We start from the raw sequence: 16,874 nt of genomic DNA on the forward strand, positions 1-16,874 counted from the left end.
CCTGCCACTTTGCTAAGAATTTGCTTTCTACCGTGGGAACAAGTATGAGGACCCGGTCACCTGTTCTAAATGTCCTGATTCTTGCAGAACGATTGTAAATTCTGCTTTGGCCCTCTTGCGCCCTCTGGAGTTGTTCCCTTACTAGGGGCATTACAGTGGCTATACGGTCCTGCATTTGTGCTACATGCTCTATAACACTCTTGTATGGGGTGGACTCACTTTCCCATGTCTCTTTCGCTATATCCAACAAACCCCTAGGGTGACGACCATAGACTAATTCGAAGGGAGAGAACCCTGTGGACGCTTGGGGTACTTCCCTAATAGAAAACATCAGGTAAGGTAGTAAGTGATCCCAATCACGACCATCCTTTTCCACCACTTTTTTTAACATATGTTTCAGGGTTTTATTAAACCTCTCCACTAACCCGTCTGTCTGGGGATGATATACAGAGGTACGTAGGTGTGAGATTTTAAACAGTTTGCATAGCTCTTTCATCTCCTTTGACACAAATGGGGTACCTTGGTCAGTCAAGATTTCTTTGGGGATCCCCACCCTGGAAAACATATAAAACAATTCCCGTGCAATTGTTTTAGATGCAGTGTTTCTTAGGGGTACAGCCTCAGGATAGCGGGTCACGTAGTCTAATACAACTAGAATGTACTGGTGACCCCTAGCCGACTTTACAATGGGACCCACCAAGTCCATTGCGATCCGGTCAAAAGGTACCTCTATGATGGGGAGTGGGACCAAAGGACTGCGAAAATGCGACACTGGAGCGCTAAGCTGACATGTGGGGCACGACTCGCAGTATTTTTTTATGTCAGCATAAATCGCAGGCCAATAAAACCTCTGGAGGACTCTCTCCTGCGTTTTATCTGTCCCCAAGTGGCCCCCAAGGACATGATTATGGGCCATGTCGAGTACCTGACGCCGGTACGACTTAGGCACCAGAAGCTGTTCCACAACCTCCTCATTAATTTTAGTGACTCTATAGTAGAGATCATTAGTCACAGAAAAATGTGGAAACTTTTTCCTCAGCTTCTGGTTCCTGAGGTACCCTATTCATAACAGTGACCTGCTCTCTCGCATTTTTGAGAGTGGGGTCCTGTAATTGTGCAGTACCAAAATTATCCCTAGACACCTCTAAGTCTGGAACATTCTGCGCAGTGGGAGGAGCCTCTTCCTCACCAGCCAGGACCTGCAAAGGAAAAGCATCATTTTCATCCTGTACATTTTTATCATTTACCGTGGGTAATGCAATAGACTTAGGGGTCTCCTCACTCCTTTCAGGGGATTGTTGTTTTCCCCATAGAGCCCAGAACAATGGAAAATCACGCCCCAATATTACATTATGCATAAGGTTTTTAACCACACCCACTTCATATTGTACAGCGCCTAGTTCAGTCCCGACATTAGCCAGTACTATAGGGTAAACCTTCGTATCGCCATGTATGCATACCACGCTCATATGTCTTTCTGGCACCAAGTCCCTAGTCACCAGACTGGCATGCACCAAGGTGACAAGGCTTCCTGAGTCCAGCAACGCCTTAACAGGGAAGTCATTGACCTTAATGTTGCAGACTTGCGGTTCAGTCTCTAGTCCAGTGACCGCAACAAAAGACGGTTCCGCAAATAGCGACTGACGCCGGCTAGCGTCACACTCCATGGGCTCAGTGGTAAGAGGGCAATGGGCAGACATATGTCCCGTCTCATGGCATCTCCAGCACTGGATAGGGCCTGGTCTCCTTGGCAGAGAGTCCTTTTTAGGGCCACTTAGCCACCGGGGACCACCACCAGTCTTTTGCCCCTGAGACACCTCCTGAGCTCTCTTCCCTCTATCAGCACCCCTCCACACTCCCCCAATAGATGGAAGTCTCTTACCAGGTGACGGCACAGATCTGGCACTCCGGGGAGGTGAAGGTGCTGCAGGAACATCACGGAGGTAGTCCTCAGTCGCCTGGAACCTCTCCACAAGGTTGACAAGTTCATCGGCACTCTTAGGTTCGCCTTGTCCCACCCAGCGTTGCAGATCAGCAGGAAGTGCGCGGAGGTAGCGATCCATCACAACCCTCTCTAGGATCTGGGCAGGAGTAGAGGTGTCTGGCTCCAACCACTTTCTTGCCAAATGAATCAGGTCATACATCTGGGACCTCGCTGACTTGTCCAGACTGTAGCTCCAGTTGCGGACCCTCCGGGCACGGACAGCAGCAGTAACTCCTAGTCGGGCGAGTATCTCTGCTCTTAGCCGAGCATAGTCCTTGACCTCTTGCTCACTGAGGTCATAGTAGGCCTTTTGAGGTTCGCCTGTTAAATAGGGAGCAATGACCTCTGCCCACTCAGTGGAGGGTAGCTTTTCTCGCTCATCCACACACTCAAAGACAGTTAAGTAGGCCTCAACATCGTCATCAGCAGTCATCTTTTGCAGCGCACGCTGCACAGCTCTTCTCACAGACAAAGTCTCTGGCGCGGCTGCTGCCACCAGCTGGGGATTAGCACCTGCAGATGCCTCTTGCTTTGCTATCAGCTGCTCAATAAGTCTCTGTTGTTGAGCCATCGCTTGTTTGTGGCGCAGATTAGCATCTGCCAGAGCCTGTTCATGGCGCAGATTAGCATCTGCCTGAGCCTGTTGTTGCTGCCGATTAGCCTGCTCATGGCGCAGGTTAGCGTCTGTCAGAGCTTGTTACTGTTGCAGACTCACTTGCATTAACTGCTTCATCATCTCCTCCATGTTGCTTGTCTGTTTTTGGAGTGAAGCCGCAGCCTTCACCCAGGACATACGCAGCTGTAGCCAAGTTGATGCACACCGTTGCCCCTAGCAACCGTTTTGCCCGCTCCGCAGCACCAATTGTAGGGATCTTCCCGGGGGATGGTGTGTTTGGACACAGTTCACAGCAGACTTGGACTTGTAAAATAACAACTTGGCGTTTATTGGCAGCATAAACAGTCCAGAAAACATAAATACAGCAACACCGTGCTTTTTAAGAACAAAACAAAACAAAAAGGTCTTGCCCGTCTAGGCACTTACTAACAAAGCAGGTTACCTCTCTGGCACTTCAGTCGGCAGTATTGCGGGGTGTGAACAGGCCCCAGCAGCGGCTGTCTTCCCAGCTCTCACCAAACAGCATGCAGGCTGTTCACTCCTGGCTGAGAGCTCTCCTGCACACTGAGCACACCTTTTGCCTTCCTAGGCTGATTGGGATCAGAGCTCACCTGATCCCAAAACCCATACTGTATCGAGGGAAAGGGAATGGCAGATCCCACTACCAACCTATCCACCATTCCAGTAAATCCAGGCCCGGTAAAAATAAATAATAACTCAGCAGCATAGCACTGCTGAGCAACAGATCCCTCCTGGACTTACCATCTCAGACTATACATCAGCCTAGGTGAGATGTACACCCCCTCGAACACATCTCCAGTGACATGTCTACAACATATATATATATATATATATATATATATATATATATATATATATATAGGACAAATATAGAAATTGTGTATGTATATATATATATATATATATATATATATATATATATAGCCCTTTTTTTAAAAGATATTCTGCCATACATCTGCACCAGGTATTTGTGTCTCTCAGATGTGATATACACACTATCAATCAGAAGGGTCCAAGTATAGAAATTGTTTTATATATATATATATATATATATATATATATATATATATATATATATAGAGCACTTTTTTAAAGATATAATGCTATACACCTGCACCAGGTATTTTTGTCTCTCAGGATAAGACTGATGTGATATACACACTATGAGAAGTATAGGACTTGCATATCTGCACAGCACGTTTTGGTTCGGCACCCTTTGCTGTCCTATGTCCTATAATCTATCTATCTTTCGCCCTCTCTATATCTCTCTCTCAATCACTAGATGTTTCTCCTCTCTGCTTTCCTTTCCTTTCCCTCAATATCTCAGTATCTCAATATCTCACTTTCCCTCAGTAGTCTGTAGTACACAATAGCAGCTTGCTTCCTCTCTCTCTGTACACGCTGCGCGGTGCGGTCATGTGCTCCTCTTAAAGCAATACTGACGTCACACAGGGGGTGGGCTAGTGCAAGATCCCTGCTGATTGGATGCGTTGCGGGCATCATGGGAAAGGGTTTTTCCCACCCGAAACACTTCCTGCTTTCTAGAATGGCGGCTGCCATTTTAGAAAGCAAGGGAAAAAAAAAACGGAGCGGATTTCCAAAAATCCGAATCCGATCAGACTCGGATTTTTGAAAAACTCCAAACCGGATCCCATACCGGCCGAACCGGTTCGCTCATCTCTAGCAATAAGCCCCCGCCAGGGACACATGACTTGTAATTATTAGCGTTTCTTATTAAATTAGTAAGTGAGCTTTATCTTGTCCATTGTTGTATGGTTTCTCCATGATTGTACAATGTATATTGAAGATTCCTATATGCCAAACCAGAGAGTATAGTGGGCACCACCCTCTAACCTGAGTGTTAAACCAATGCATATAAGAAACACAGAAGGACTATGAAGAAAAAGCATATGCACAAAAAGGTAGCACATTGAAAAAAACTTAATTTAAATAGCCTTACAATACACAAAATATATACAAAACAGGAGCAGTAAACCTAGGGAGACAAGCCCTAAATGCCACTCAACATTAAAAACACTAAAATGCCATCCTTGGTCCAGCTGGCATCCCAGTACACTTTTCATTTTTATTATTAGTCACTGCATTACCCATTATTTTTGTAATAGTTTGGGGGATTTTTTTCTTGCATTTTACTCATGTGCTGTGTCCGGGGTCAGGTAGGGTGTTGAGTCCGGGCTGGGACGTCAGCCAAGGATGACATTTTAGTGCTTTTAATGTTGAGTGGCATTTAGGGCTTGTCTCCCTAGGTGTACCGCTCCTGTTTTTCATATATTTTGTGTATTGTTAGGCTATTCAAATAAAGATTTTTTTTCTTGATGTGCTACCTTTTTGTGCATATGCTTTTTCTTCATGGTCCTTCTATAGCAGATTCCTGCAATGGGATCCAGCTGGAGTGCTGGGGGAGGGGGATAACCAGGGTGGGAGAGCTGAGGGAAAGCATTGATTTCTGCTACAGTCTGCAGTGATCTCTGGTCTCTTTTAGATACATTTATGGATGATTTCAGGAAAGGTGATAACAACACATTGGTGTATGCCGTAGTCGCCGTCCTGATCGCTGTCATTATTTTATGCGCTGTTATCATCATAATCCTAAAGACAAAAGGTAAGAGGGTGTTAGAGCTGAGTGTAGAGTAAATGTACCAGCAGATCTTCTTGATAGTTGTATATCTGCTATAGGTTCCATGGATGCCGAAACCAAACCTCCATCACTTATAGCTATAGAAGTACAGATGTGTGCCGATTCTCCATAGCAATGTGTGTGTGCAGGATTGGGAGAGGGGCGGCTACTGGTTTCTATTGAACTTAATATAATCAGTCAGTCGGAACCATTGGTGCAGTATATAATTCTCATCTCTCTTTCAGGTGTCATTTGTAAGAAACATAGCGGCAGGTCAGTATTTTCAGGTGTCATTTGTAAGAAACATAGCGGCAGGTCAGTATTTTTGCAGAGTACAGATACTGTATTTTACTGTTATTGCCCAGTCGCAAAAAAATAAATAATAATAATAATAATAACTAACCCTTAGACGACCTAGGGCGTAACTATACGTCCTGGGTGGTTCTCCCGCTACGAAGCGTGCTCCGGAGCGGAGCGCGCTTTCATAGCAGGTGGGGGCCAGCTGCAATCAGCAGCCGGCCGCGGCGTTTAAGTGTAAGTGACAGGGGGAGTCCCCTGTCACTTACCGATCGGGACCCCCGCAGTGTAAATAAATAAACAAATAAACATATAATATACCGTAGCGTGCGTAATTGTCCAATCTATTAAAATATTACAAGCGTCATTGCGAACGGAGAACGGCGTTCACGAAAATAGGGGGAAAAGTGGGCGGATTACCGATTTAATGTTACATTATATATTAAAAAAAAATTATAAAAAGTGATCAAAACGTCCGATCTTCAAAAATATGGTATTAATAAAAAGTAGAGATCATGGCGGAAAAATGACGCCCCATACAGCCCCATAGGGGAAAAAATAAAACCGTTATAAGCGTCACAATAGGCCCATTTTATTTATAATTAATTGCCAAAAAAAAGGATTTCATTTAAAAATATATATAACATTAGAGAATCTGTGTAACCTGCATATGGTTGTGTTCGGACTGACCTATAGAGTAATAGTATATTGTCGCTGTTACCGTATAGTGCATTACGTAGACACAGGAACCCCCCAAACGTTACCATATTGCATTCTTTTTTATGATTTCACCTATTTATATCTTCATAAATAATATATTTGGGATTCTCTCATACATGTTATGGTAAAATGAAAGACGCCATTACACAGTACAACTATTCCTGTAAAAAACAAGTCATTACATGGCCTGTAGGTAGAAAACTGAGAGTGCTAGAGCTCTTAGAAGGGGAGGAGGGAAAAACGAAAACACTAAGATCAAAATTCACTGGGTCAATTTGGGCCTGGTCCTTAAAGGGGTAAAAAAAAAAAAAAAAAAAAATTATATATATATATATATTATATTCACACATATACTGAACCACAATTGTATCACTAGTGCAGAAAATAATACATTCTAAGGCTGGGTTTACACTACGTATATTTCAGTCAGTTTTGTGGTCCTCATATTGCAACCAAAACCAGGAGTGGATTAAAAACACAGAAAGGATCTGTTCACACAATGTTGAAATTGAGGGGATGGCCGCCATGTAATGACAAATATTTGCTGTTATTTTAAAACAACGGCTGTTATATTGAAATAATGGCCGTTATTTACTGTTATATGGCGGCCATCCACTCAGTTTCAGAATTGTGTGAACAGATCCTTTCTGTGTTTTTAATCCACTCCTGGTTTTGGTTGCAATATGAGGACCACAATACTCACTGAAATACACGTAGTGTGAACCCAGCCTAATAATGTATAATAAGTGCGGAGGGTGAGATTACTGCTTTTATTAGTCATAATTTATAGTGAAAAAAAGGAATATTAATATTCACTAGAAAATGTACCCGGCGCTGCTCGGGTATAAAGTTTCAGTGTGTTAATTAGATTTGTTCTAAGGTGCCCAGGAGGCCAAGCTAAAGGTATTGTTTCATCTGAGTTAATCAGTGGAATTAGTGTATACCTGTAGTGCATAGTTAGAGGGGTTCTGTATACCCACAATGTATAATTTTTAGGGGTCTCGTATATCTGTAGTGCATAGTTGGGGGGGGCTGTATACTTATAGTGTATAGTTGGGCAGGTCCTGTATACCTGTAGTGTGTAGTTGGGGGGGCTGTATACCTGTAGTGTATAGTTGAGGGAGGTCTTGTATACCTGTAGTATATAGTTCGGGGGTCCTGTATACCTGTAGTGCATAGTTTGAGGGTCCTGTATAACTGCAGTATAGAGTTGGTGGAGGTCCTGTATACCTGTAGTGTATAGTTTGAGGTCCTATATACCTGTAGTATAAAGTTGGTGGAGTTCCTGTATACCTGTAGTATATAGCTTTGGGGTCCTGTATACCTGTAGTATAGAGTTGTTGGTGTAGGTCCTGTATACTTGTAGTGTACAGTTTTGAAGTCCTGTATACCTGTAGTGTATAGTTTGGGGTCCTATATACCTGTAGTATATAGTTGGTGGAGTACCTGTAGTGTATAGTTTTGGGGTCCTGTATACCTGTAGTGTATAGTTTGGGGTCCTGTATACCTGTAGTATATAGTTGGTGGAGGTCCTGTATACCTGAAGTATCTAGTTGGTTGAGGTCCTGTATACCTGTAGTATATAGTTTTGGGGTCCTGTATACCTGTAGTGTAAAGTTTGGGGTCCTGTATACTTGTAGTATATAGTTGGTGGAGGTCCCGTGCACCTGTAGTGTATAGTTTTGGGGTCCTGAATACCTGTTGTGTCCTGTATACCTGCAGGGTCGTATTTACCATTAGGCACCCATGGTCTGGTGCGTAGGGTAGCACCTTGCAGAGGGGCAGTACCCTCCCGTTCAGACTTGCCAGAAAATCTGGTGTCTTTTCAAGGGGGGTATGGCGGTATTGGTCAGGTCTGGTATAGCGGTGTTATCCAGTCACAGTATGGCGGTATTGGTCAGATCTGGTATGGCAGTGTTATTCAGTCACAGTGTGTCGGTATTGGTCAGGTCTGGTATGGCGGTGTTATCCAGTCACAGTATGGCAGTATTGGTCAGGTCTGGTGTGGCGGTGTTATCCAGTCACAGTATGGCGGTATTGGTCAGGTCTGGTGTGGCGGTGTTATCCAGTCACAGTGTGGCGGAATTGGTCAGGTCTGGTATAGTGGTGTTATCCAGTCACAGTATGGCGGTATTGGTCAGGTGTGGTATGACAGTGTTATTCAGTCACAGTATGACAGTATTGGTCAGGTCTGGTATGGCAATGTTATCCAGTCATAGTATGGCGGTATTGGTCAGGTCTGGTATGGCAGTGTTATCCAGTCACAGTATGGCGGTATTGGTCAGGTCTGGTATAGCAGTTTTTTCCAGTCATAGTATGGTGGTATTGGTCAGGTGTGTTATGAAAGTGTTACCCAGCACAGTATGGCGGTATTTATCAGGTCTGGTGTGGCAGTGTTATCCAGTCACAGTATGGCGGTATTGGTCAGGTCTGATATGATGGTGTTATCCAGTCACAGTATGGTGGTGTTGGTCAGGTCTGGTATGACAGTGTTATCCAGCACAGTATGGTGGTATTTGTCAGGTCTGGTGTGGCAGTGTTACCCAGTCACAGTTTGGTTTACCTGTAGTGCCCTGTATATACATGTACTGTACAGATAGAGTAGGGGGTTCTGTATATACATGTACTGTATAGATGGAGTAGGGGGTCCTGTATACCTGTACTGTATAGATGGAGTAGGGGGTCCTGTATACATGTACTGTATACATGGAGTAGGGGGCCCTGTATACATGTACTGTATAGATGGAGTAGGGGACCTGTATACATGTACTGTATAGATGGAGTAGGGGTCCTGTATACATGTAGTGCTCTGTATATACATGTACTGTATAGATGAAGTAGGGGGTCCTGTATATACATGTTCTGTATAGATGGAGTAGGGGGCCCTGTATATACATGTACTGTATAGATGGAGTAGGGGGTCCTGTATATACATGTACTGTACAGATAGAGTAGGGGGTTCTGTATATACATGTACTGTATAGATGGAGTAGGGGGTCCTGTATACCTGTACTGTATAGATGGAGTAGGGGGTCCTGTATACATGTACTGTATACATGGAGTAGGGGGCCCTGTATACATGTACTGTATAGATGGAGTAGGGGTCCTGTATACATGTACTGTATAGATAGAGTAGGGGTCCTGTATACATGTAGTGCTCTGTATATACATGTACTGTATAGATGAAGTAGGGGGTCTACCAGTTATTACTGTGGATGTTGTGAGGCAGCTTCCCTAGCAACCATTGCTCCCTGTGAAAATGAAAGCAGTAATCCTATTGGTTGCTAAGGCTCCAACTGCCGTTTACTGCTGGAGACATGCAGCTAATTATATCACCTGTGTTTGCAGTGAGGAGATTTTCCCATTCATCTCTATGGGGCGTCGCTCTTCCCCCTCCCACTCCACTCCTGTATATCTGGCGGGGACGGGACCTTCGCAATATCCTTCCCGGGCACCCAATGTATCTGTGTGCCAAATTTGGGGTCAAACGGTTCAGGCGTTTGGAAGTCTATTTGGGACAGACAGACAGACAGACTTTCATTTTTATGATATAGATATACCCCTCGGACTTATAGTAGGGCAGAACAGAGTGATCAGCCAGCAGTCACAAGGAAAATCATACAAGCGTCTATGAAGTTCTTAAAAGGGTTATCCAGCTCTACAAAAACATGGCCACCTTCCTCCTACTGTTGTCTCCAGTTTGGGTGGGGTTTTGAAACTCAGTTCCATTGAAATAAATGGAACTAAATTGCAAACTGCACCTGAACTGGAGACAACAGTAGGGGGGAAAGTGGCCATGTTTTTGTAGCGCTGGATAACCCCTTTAAGAGCAAAAAGCCATGTAACTACTAGAAAACTAGTATGGAGACCATGATATGGTAAACAAATAACAGCCAGAGATTGTGCATAGAATGATAAATAGTAACAACAATGGAAGGACCTAACTAAGTTTCCCTATTTTTTCTTCCATCTTCCCCTAACTTAAACTGACCAGAAAAAACGCTGTCTTCCCCTTTAATATCCCTGCACTATCCCTAGACTAAACTATGCACAACAAATAAGCAAAAGGCACTTAGACCAAGTAAAACAAAATGAGGCAAAGCACTGAACATTACCAGACAAACCCTCTCAGCAATGTCTTACTAGAATAGGGATAACATGGGAATCAAAGTGAGCGCATCTCGAGCATGCCCCAGTCCGATCGTTTGGCAATTGATTACTGATGGCTGAAGAAGTTGGATAAAGCCCTAAGGAGTCCTGGAAGACATGGGTATAGCCTATGGCTTACAGCTGTATATCCGTATCCAACTTATTCACCCTGAAATGCTGAACGATTTAACTCCAACATGCTCATCTCTACATGGGAACAAAGTAAACAAGAAACTCAAAGCAAGACCATGGAATAAACAGGATCCAACACCTGGACAGGACAAGTCAAATCTTACTTCATAGTATCCACAGACCCCAATTCCTTTCAAGGCGGAGAAATTCTGCTTCTCTTTTTTTTTAGGGAAGACGTAAGATATCTGACCTCAGATATTGCATTAAAAGACCGGAATCCTTCCGACAATGGTGAGGTTGGCCATATATCAGTGCTAAGGTGTTTCTTCTTGTTTCCTGGTCCACTTTTATGCTTCATATTTTATTTCCCTCTAGAACAAATACCAAGGGACTCCATACCAAGGGCCTCCTCCAGTGCTCCTCCAATGGCTCAAGAGGTGAGATGTCCAAACAAGGCCGACAATATACTATACCTTCCATAGAGGTCAGCTGGGTGTTAACCCTCATTTTTCTCCTTCCCATTGTAGGAGTCGGGAGGAGTTCTTTATGCACATCTAAACGTGTCCTCCTTACAACAGACGACAAACAATGGGAGAAAGGGGAGTAAGCCAGAGGATGACTCCCAGGTCCTGTATGCGGCCGTTAAGACCACCATAGCTCCTCAAGATATATATTCAACTGTCAACAAATGAAACATCCCAGATGAAGAAACAGCAACAACTCTAAGCAAGAAGCAGGATCAAGTTAAAGAGTACCTGACAATAGAAAAACTTTTGACATGGCACAGAGATATGTCAAAAGTTGGGGTCTGAGTGTTCACACCTGTACCAATCAGGAGAACGAGCTGGAGGAAGTCAGCGCTGTGGTTCATTCCTCTTCCCTTTTGGGCGCCCCATAGATTTCCATTATGCGGCTGTACAGGTCACATAACAGTTGGGAGAGAACGTGCTGCACATGGACTTCTCTTGGCTCTTTCTCCTAACGGGACCTGAATACTCAGACCCGACTGATCAAGACCTTTGACATGTCTCTGTGAGGTGTTAGAAGTTTTTTTTTTTCCTCTAAGGACAGGTACTCTTTAAGAGGTCATCTACAAAGACATGTCCACTATGGTTCCAGCATTGGCTTTGGGTCCTTTGGGAGTCCTTCCTAGAAGATGCATATTTAGGAGAATTGAATTTGGTAGACAGAACAAATTCAGGTAGAGTAACAGGTTGTAAAATTTAGAAAAATCTAGTTTATGACGGTCATTAGGAGGTCAGAAGAGAAGAATTTTTGGTCTGAGACCCTCATTTATTAGTCAAGTAGCTAAGAGCAACTATCTGGAGATCTTCTCAGTCTGGAGGACCCAACAGGTTCAGGCAATATTTGGACATCTCCTACTATGAATTGGATTACCACTAAGTGTCCCGGTCTCAGAATCAGGATGCCTCATGATCAGCTTATTACAGAAGAACTTTTCTTACCAAAAATAATTGTTAAAAGTAGAAAACCCCTTGAAGCCCTGGCATATGAAGGTCATAGCAGGCATAGCTGCAACTGGGCCCATAGATCATCTTATCCTGATGACATTAAGGTTGACTGATTATACCTGATCTGCAAAAATCTTCCCCAATGCTCAATGGTCTATAGAGGTCTGTACAGCAGCACTGACAGGAGCAGAGGTGTCAAACAGAAGAGATCATAGGAGAAATGTCCTAAAACAAGAGTCTGCATGAACCTTTAGCTACACCCCTACCGTGAAGATCACATGGCTGATGACAAGGATGACAATCAAACAATAAAAGAAACTGTGAACAGTCTAATGACCAAACCTGTCTATGATTGAGTCAGTGATGGAACATGGAGGAAGCAACGAGAAGATTGTCTCTTTTCCCAGCCTGGAATTATTATGGTGAATCCATTGGGTAATGATGGTATTGGAATCAGACCTATAAAGGTCATCTAGAAACTTCTTCACTTGGTTTGGCCAATCGGGAAAGCAATTGCCATGGGTTCTTTGGGACATATTGGTTCTTATCATCAGCCTTGTACTGAAAGCATTGGTTAATGTTATTACTGCCATGGTGTGGTACTATGTATGAATGTAAATAAATAGAAGGTCATGAGGGTTATTAAAAAGAAATAAATAATAAAAATGTAAAGTTATTAAAATTTGTTTTCAAACAAATTACCAACTCAGCAAAGCCCAGCGTTGGTGAAATAAGAATTTATGAACTTCTCCACAAGCTTAAAGGGGTTCTCCAGTGATTTTATGGTGTCAGAAAATTATATAGATTTGTAAAATTACTTGTGTATAGAAATCTCCAGTCTTCCAGTACTTCTCAGCTGCTGTATGTCCTGCAGGAAGCGGTGTATTCTCACCAGTCTGACACAGTGCTCTCTGCTGCCACCTCTGTCCATGTCAGGAACTTTCCAGAGCAGGAGAGGTTTTCTATGGGGATTTGCTGCTGCTCTGGACAGTTCCTGACATGGACAGAGGGGGCAGCAGAGAGCACTGTGTCAGACTGGAAACAATACATTACTTCCTGCAGGACATACAGCAGCTGATAGGTACTGGAAGACTGAATGTTTTATATAGAAGTAATTTACAAATCTCTATAACTTTCTGACACCAGCTGAATTAAAAACATAAATTTTTTTAACCAAAGTACTCCTCTAACCTTGTTTCTTTTCAGATTGAGGCTGGGTTTACACTACGTATATTTCAGTGAGTATTGTGGTCCTCATATTGCAACCAAAACCAGGAGTGGATTAAAAACACAGAAAGGATCTGTTCACACAATGTTGAAATTGAGTGGATGGCCGCCATATAACAGTAAATAACGGCCATTATTTCAATATAACAGCCGTTGTTTTAAAATAACAGCAAATGTTTGCCATTAAATGGCGGCCATCCACTCAATTTCAACATTGTGTAAACAGATCCTTTCTGTGTTTTCAATCCACTCCTGGTTTTGGTTGCAATATGAGGACCACAATACTGACTGAAATATATGTAGTGTGAACCCAGCCTTAGCCCAATCCTTACTGTAGTTGTGAGTTGGTTAGAGAGTTGATGTTTTTAGTGCCTCTGTTTACACATTCACACACGATTTTTGGGCACATGTTGGAGGTATATGTTTCCGATTAGCAGATTAACCTTAGTGAGGCAAACATAGTATAACAGGGAGTACATTTGTTTAATTTACTGAAGGTATTTTTTTTTACCTTGCCATGTAACAGCAAATAATGGCCGTTATTTGCCATTAAATGGCGGTTAGTCACTAACTTTTGTGTTTGCCTAGTTTACTCACAGACTAGAGTCGTCTCCATTAAAGGGGTACTCCAAACAAAATAAAAAAAATACAGAGTGGAAAGTGGGTAGGGGAAACACAATAAAGAGTGCATACTTACCAGTCCCCAGTCTCTGTGCCCTCACAGTGCCGCTTCCCTGCTACTGGACCCCTGCATATAGTCACTGATTGGCTAAGCGGGTACTTTCCCCTGTGACATACAAAGAAGCTGGAACAAAATGATATCCGGCAGGGGTCAGGGAGCCTGTTGACATGCGAATGGTAAGTATACACTCTGTCTTATTATCCTCCCATCCCCTGCTCACACTGTTTTTTTTAGTTCTTGTAGTTGTCTTTGAACAGCAGAATTGTGAGGTTGGTAATCTGACACATAGCAGGAGGAAAGTATACAGATGCAGGGTTATATACAGTGGTTTGCGAAAAATTAGAATAGAAACAAAGTTTAGTTTTTTTTTTCAGTATTTCAATTCAAAAAGTGACCTCATATATTCTATAGAGTCATTATATACAGAGTGAACTTTTTCAAGCGTTTATTTCTGTTAAAGTTAATGATTATGGATTACAGCCAAGAAAAACCCAAAAGTCAGGATTTCAGAAAATTAGAATATTATATAAAACCAACTGAAAAAAAAAACTTTTTCCTTTCACTCAACTTTCCATTAATATGCTTTGAAACAGCACTCTGAGAACAGCCAGCTTCTTTAGCAATGAACTTTTGTGGCTTACCCTCCTTGTGGAGTGTGTGAATGACTGCCTTCTGGACATCTGTCAATTCTTCAGTCTTCCCCATGATTGTGTTGCATACTGAACCACACTAAGGGACCTTTTATAACACTTAGGAGGCCACTGCCGGTTAATTATTCTAATTTTCTGAAACTACTGACTTTTCTTGGCTGTAATACATAATCATCAACTTTAACAGAAATAAACGCTTGAAAAAAGTTTACTCTGTATATAAGAGGTCACTTTCTGAATTGAATTACTGGGAAATAAAATAACTTTTTGTTGATATTCTAATTTATTGCAAACCACTGTAGAAGACGAAGTCAGGGCCGGCAGAATTTCTGCAACATGACTAGAAGGTTATCGATGGGTCTGGGCAGGAACAGATGGAGGAGACAGCATGATCTCAGCTAAGGGAGACAGACTAACAGAGTGTTATGGTATAACTTTGGTGTTATTCCTACAAATGTTTTTGAATTTCTATAAAATTCTGCGGCTGCTATAATAACACGAAAACACCTTAAATTCTACTGAAAATTTCATTGTCGTATGAACTGAGGAAGTCAAACTCCATCTTCTGCTTTTTGCTTTTCAAGCATTTGACATAGGTTCCTGTTTAGAAAGTAAAACGTTTTAAATCCAACAATGATAAAGATGACGTCCTCCTAGAGAGGAATAACGCCCAACATATGGCGTAGCTGTAGCATAGGGCCGGGGAAACCACCCAAGAATCATCCAAGATGGAAGTAGAAATTTTTTGAGATGTTTTACTTTTCTGGTGATTTTTTTTTTTTCTTCAATATGGTATAAATAGTAATATTACATAATAGAAAATGCTCAAAGAGTTTCAAAATTATCTACAATATGAAGATATAACTAAAAAAAATAAGCACCTCAAGTTAAATGGGGTCTAATGGAGTTATGGTGGCCATAGCCTCTGTTACCACTGGCCTGGGATGAGCAATGCTATGGACTTTTGGGATATTGTTTTGATTTAAAGAAGTCCAGGCAGTCCTGCCTCAGCTGCTAAGTTACGTCACAAGTCACATCCTGGGTCCCAACTCAGACCAGGCAGCGGCAGGGGACTCAGGAATCGGATCTGCAGTATGCAGCCACCAGCGCTGGAGCCAGGGAGGTGAGGGCATGTTATTTCTCTTACGGCCGTACAAGGACATGAACAGCCAAGTATGTCATTACCCCCTTAAATGCCGCGATGCACAGTGATCGTGCCATTAAAGGTACTCAGTGACAGGACAAGGACCTGTCACTGACTGATTGGGACGCGTGATCACATGTACCAGCAGGAGGGGGTAAGCAACTTACCTCCGTCCTGTTAGATCAGCGATCTATACATACTGCTTTCAGGCAGACTCTATGTACAGATTGCTGATAATACTGATGAATGCTATCAAGTAAATTTCTTTTACACCAATATGATACCAATAAAAAGAAGAGATCATGACGCAAAAAATTACACCCCAACCAGCCCTGTAGATGGAATAATAAAAGCGCTGAGGTGAGGAGGAACATCGCTTCAATGAGACCTGGAGATCTGGACATCATTGACCTTTGGTCATGAAGACGTTAAAATAACATTAAAAACCTAAAAGAAAAAAAATCATTATTTTATATTTAGGAGGAAACCCAGTCCCTGCACATAATCATGTGACTGATCAAGCAGACTCAGAATAACTTTATCAATCATGTAAAAACAGTGACTACAATTACCAGAATATTTCATGTCTCTTCCTGAGTTATCTATTATATTTACATACTCACATGCTACAAACTTTTTTTGCCTGCCAAAGTGTACTTTTTTTTTTTTTTTTAAATAAAACAAATGAGTTTTATAAAACATAAAAAGAAAATGTTTCCACCGTTTCAGGTACTCAGCTGCTCTGCTCCCCAATGTGTCTCCATAGTAATAGAATACACTGTGTGCAGGCTAATCCTGGAGTCATGTGTTACTTTAAAGGGTTTCTCCAGCATTAGAAGTATTAGAAGGTGTGAATCACTTCATTGGAACTGATCTGCTGTACCACACCCAAACTGAGGACAAGGGTGGCGCTGTTTTTTAGAAGAAATTATTTTTTCTAATCCTTTCAAAGGGGTACTCTTTTTCTTTTAAATTAACTGGTGTCAGAAAGTTATATAGATTTGTAATTTTCTTCTATTTAAAAATCTCCAGTCTCACAGTACTTATCAGCTGCTGCATGTCCTGCAGGAAGTGATGTATTCTCTCCAGTCTGACACAGTGCTCTCTGCTGCCACCTCTGTCCATGTCAGGAACTCTCCAGA

The 16,874-nt window shown here is 42.4% G+C and overlaps 1 protein-coding gene across 11 annotated transcripts in view; it reads left to right on the top strand.

Moving 5' to 3' along the window:
• LOC138769970 (sialic acid-binding Ig-like lectin 12) overlaps window positions 1-12,684 on the top strand; it is a 93,866-nt gene extending 81,182 nt beyond the window's left edge. For 3 of the 11 annotated variants that reach the window (XM_069948793.1, XM_069948799.1, XM_069948773.1), the window contains 5 exons: window positions 5,125-5,244; window positions 5,505-5,574; window positions 10,787-10,848; window positions 10,933-10,994; window positions 11,085-12,684. In XM_069948793.1, the coding sequence (XP_069804894.1) occupies window positions 5,125-5,244; window positions 5,505-5,574; window positions 10,787-10,848; window positions 10,933-10,994; window positions 11,085-11,249 (479 nt within the window). In that variant the 3' untranslated portion in view covers window positions 11,250-12,684. The remainder of the gene's footprint in view (window positions 1-5,124; window positions 5,245-5,504; window positions 5,575-10,786; window positions 10,849-10,932; window positions 10,995-11,084) is intronic. The other 8 variants (XM_069948788.1, XM_069948780.1, XM_069948808.1 and 5 more) reach the window with 8 other exon arrangements.
• The last annotated feature ends 4,190 nt before the right edge of the window (window positions 12,685-16,874 follow it).

This window comes from Dendropsophus ebraccatus, chromosome 1 (genome assembly GCF_027789765.1).
Source record: "Dendropsophus ebraccatus isolate aDenEbr1 chromosome 1, aDenEbr1.pat, whole genome shotgun sequence".
NCBI classification, from domain to species: domain Eukaryota; kingdom Metazoa; phylum Chordata; class Amphibia; order Anura; family Hylidae; genus Dendropsophus; species Dendropsophus ebraccatus.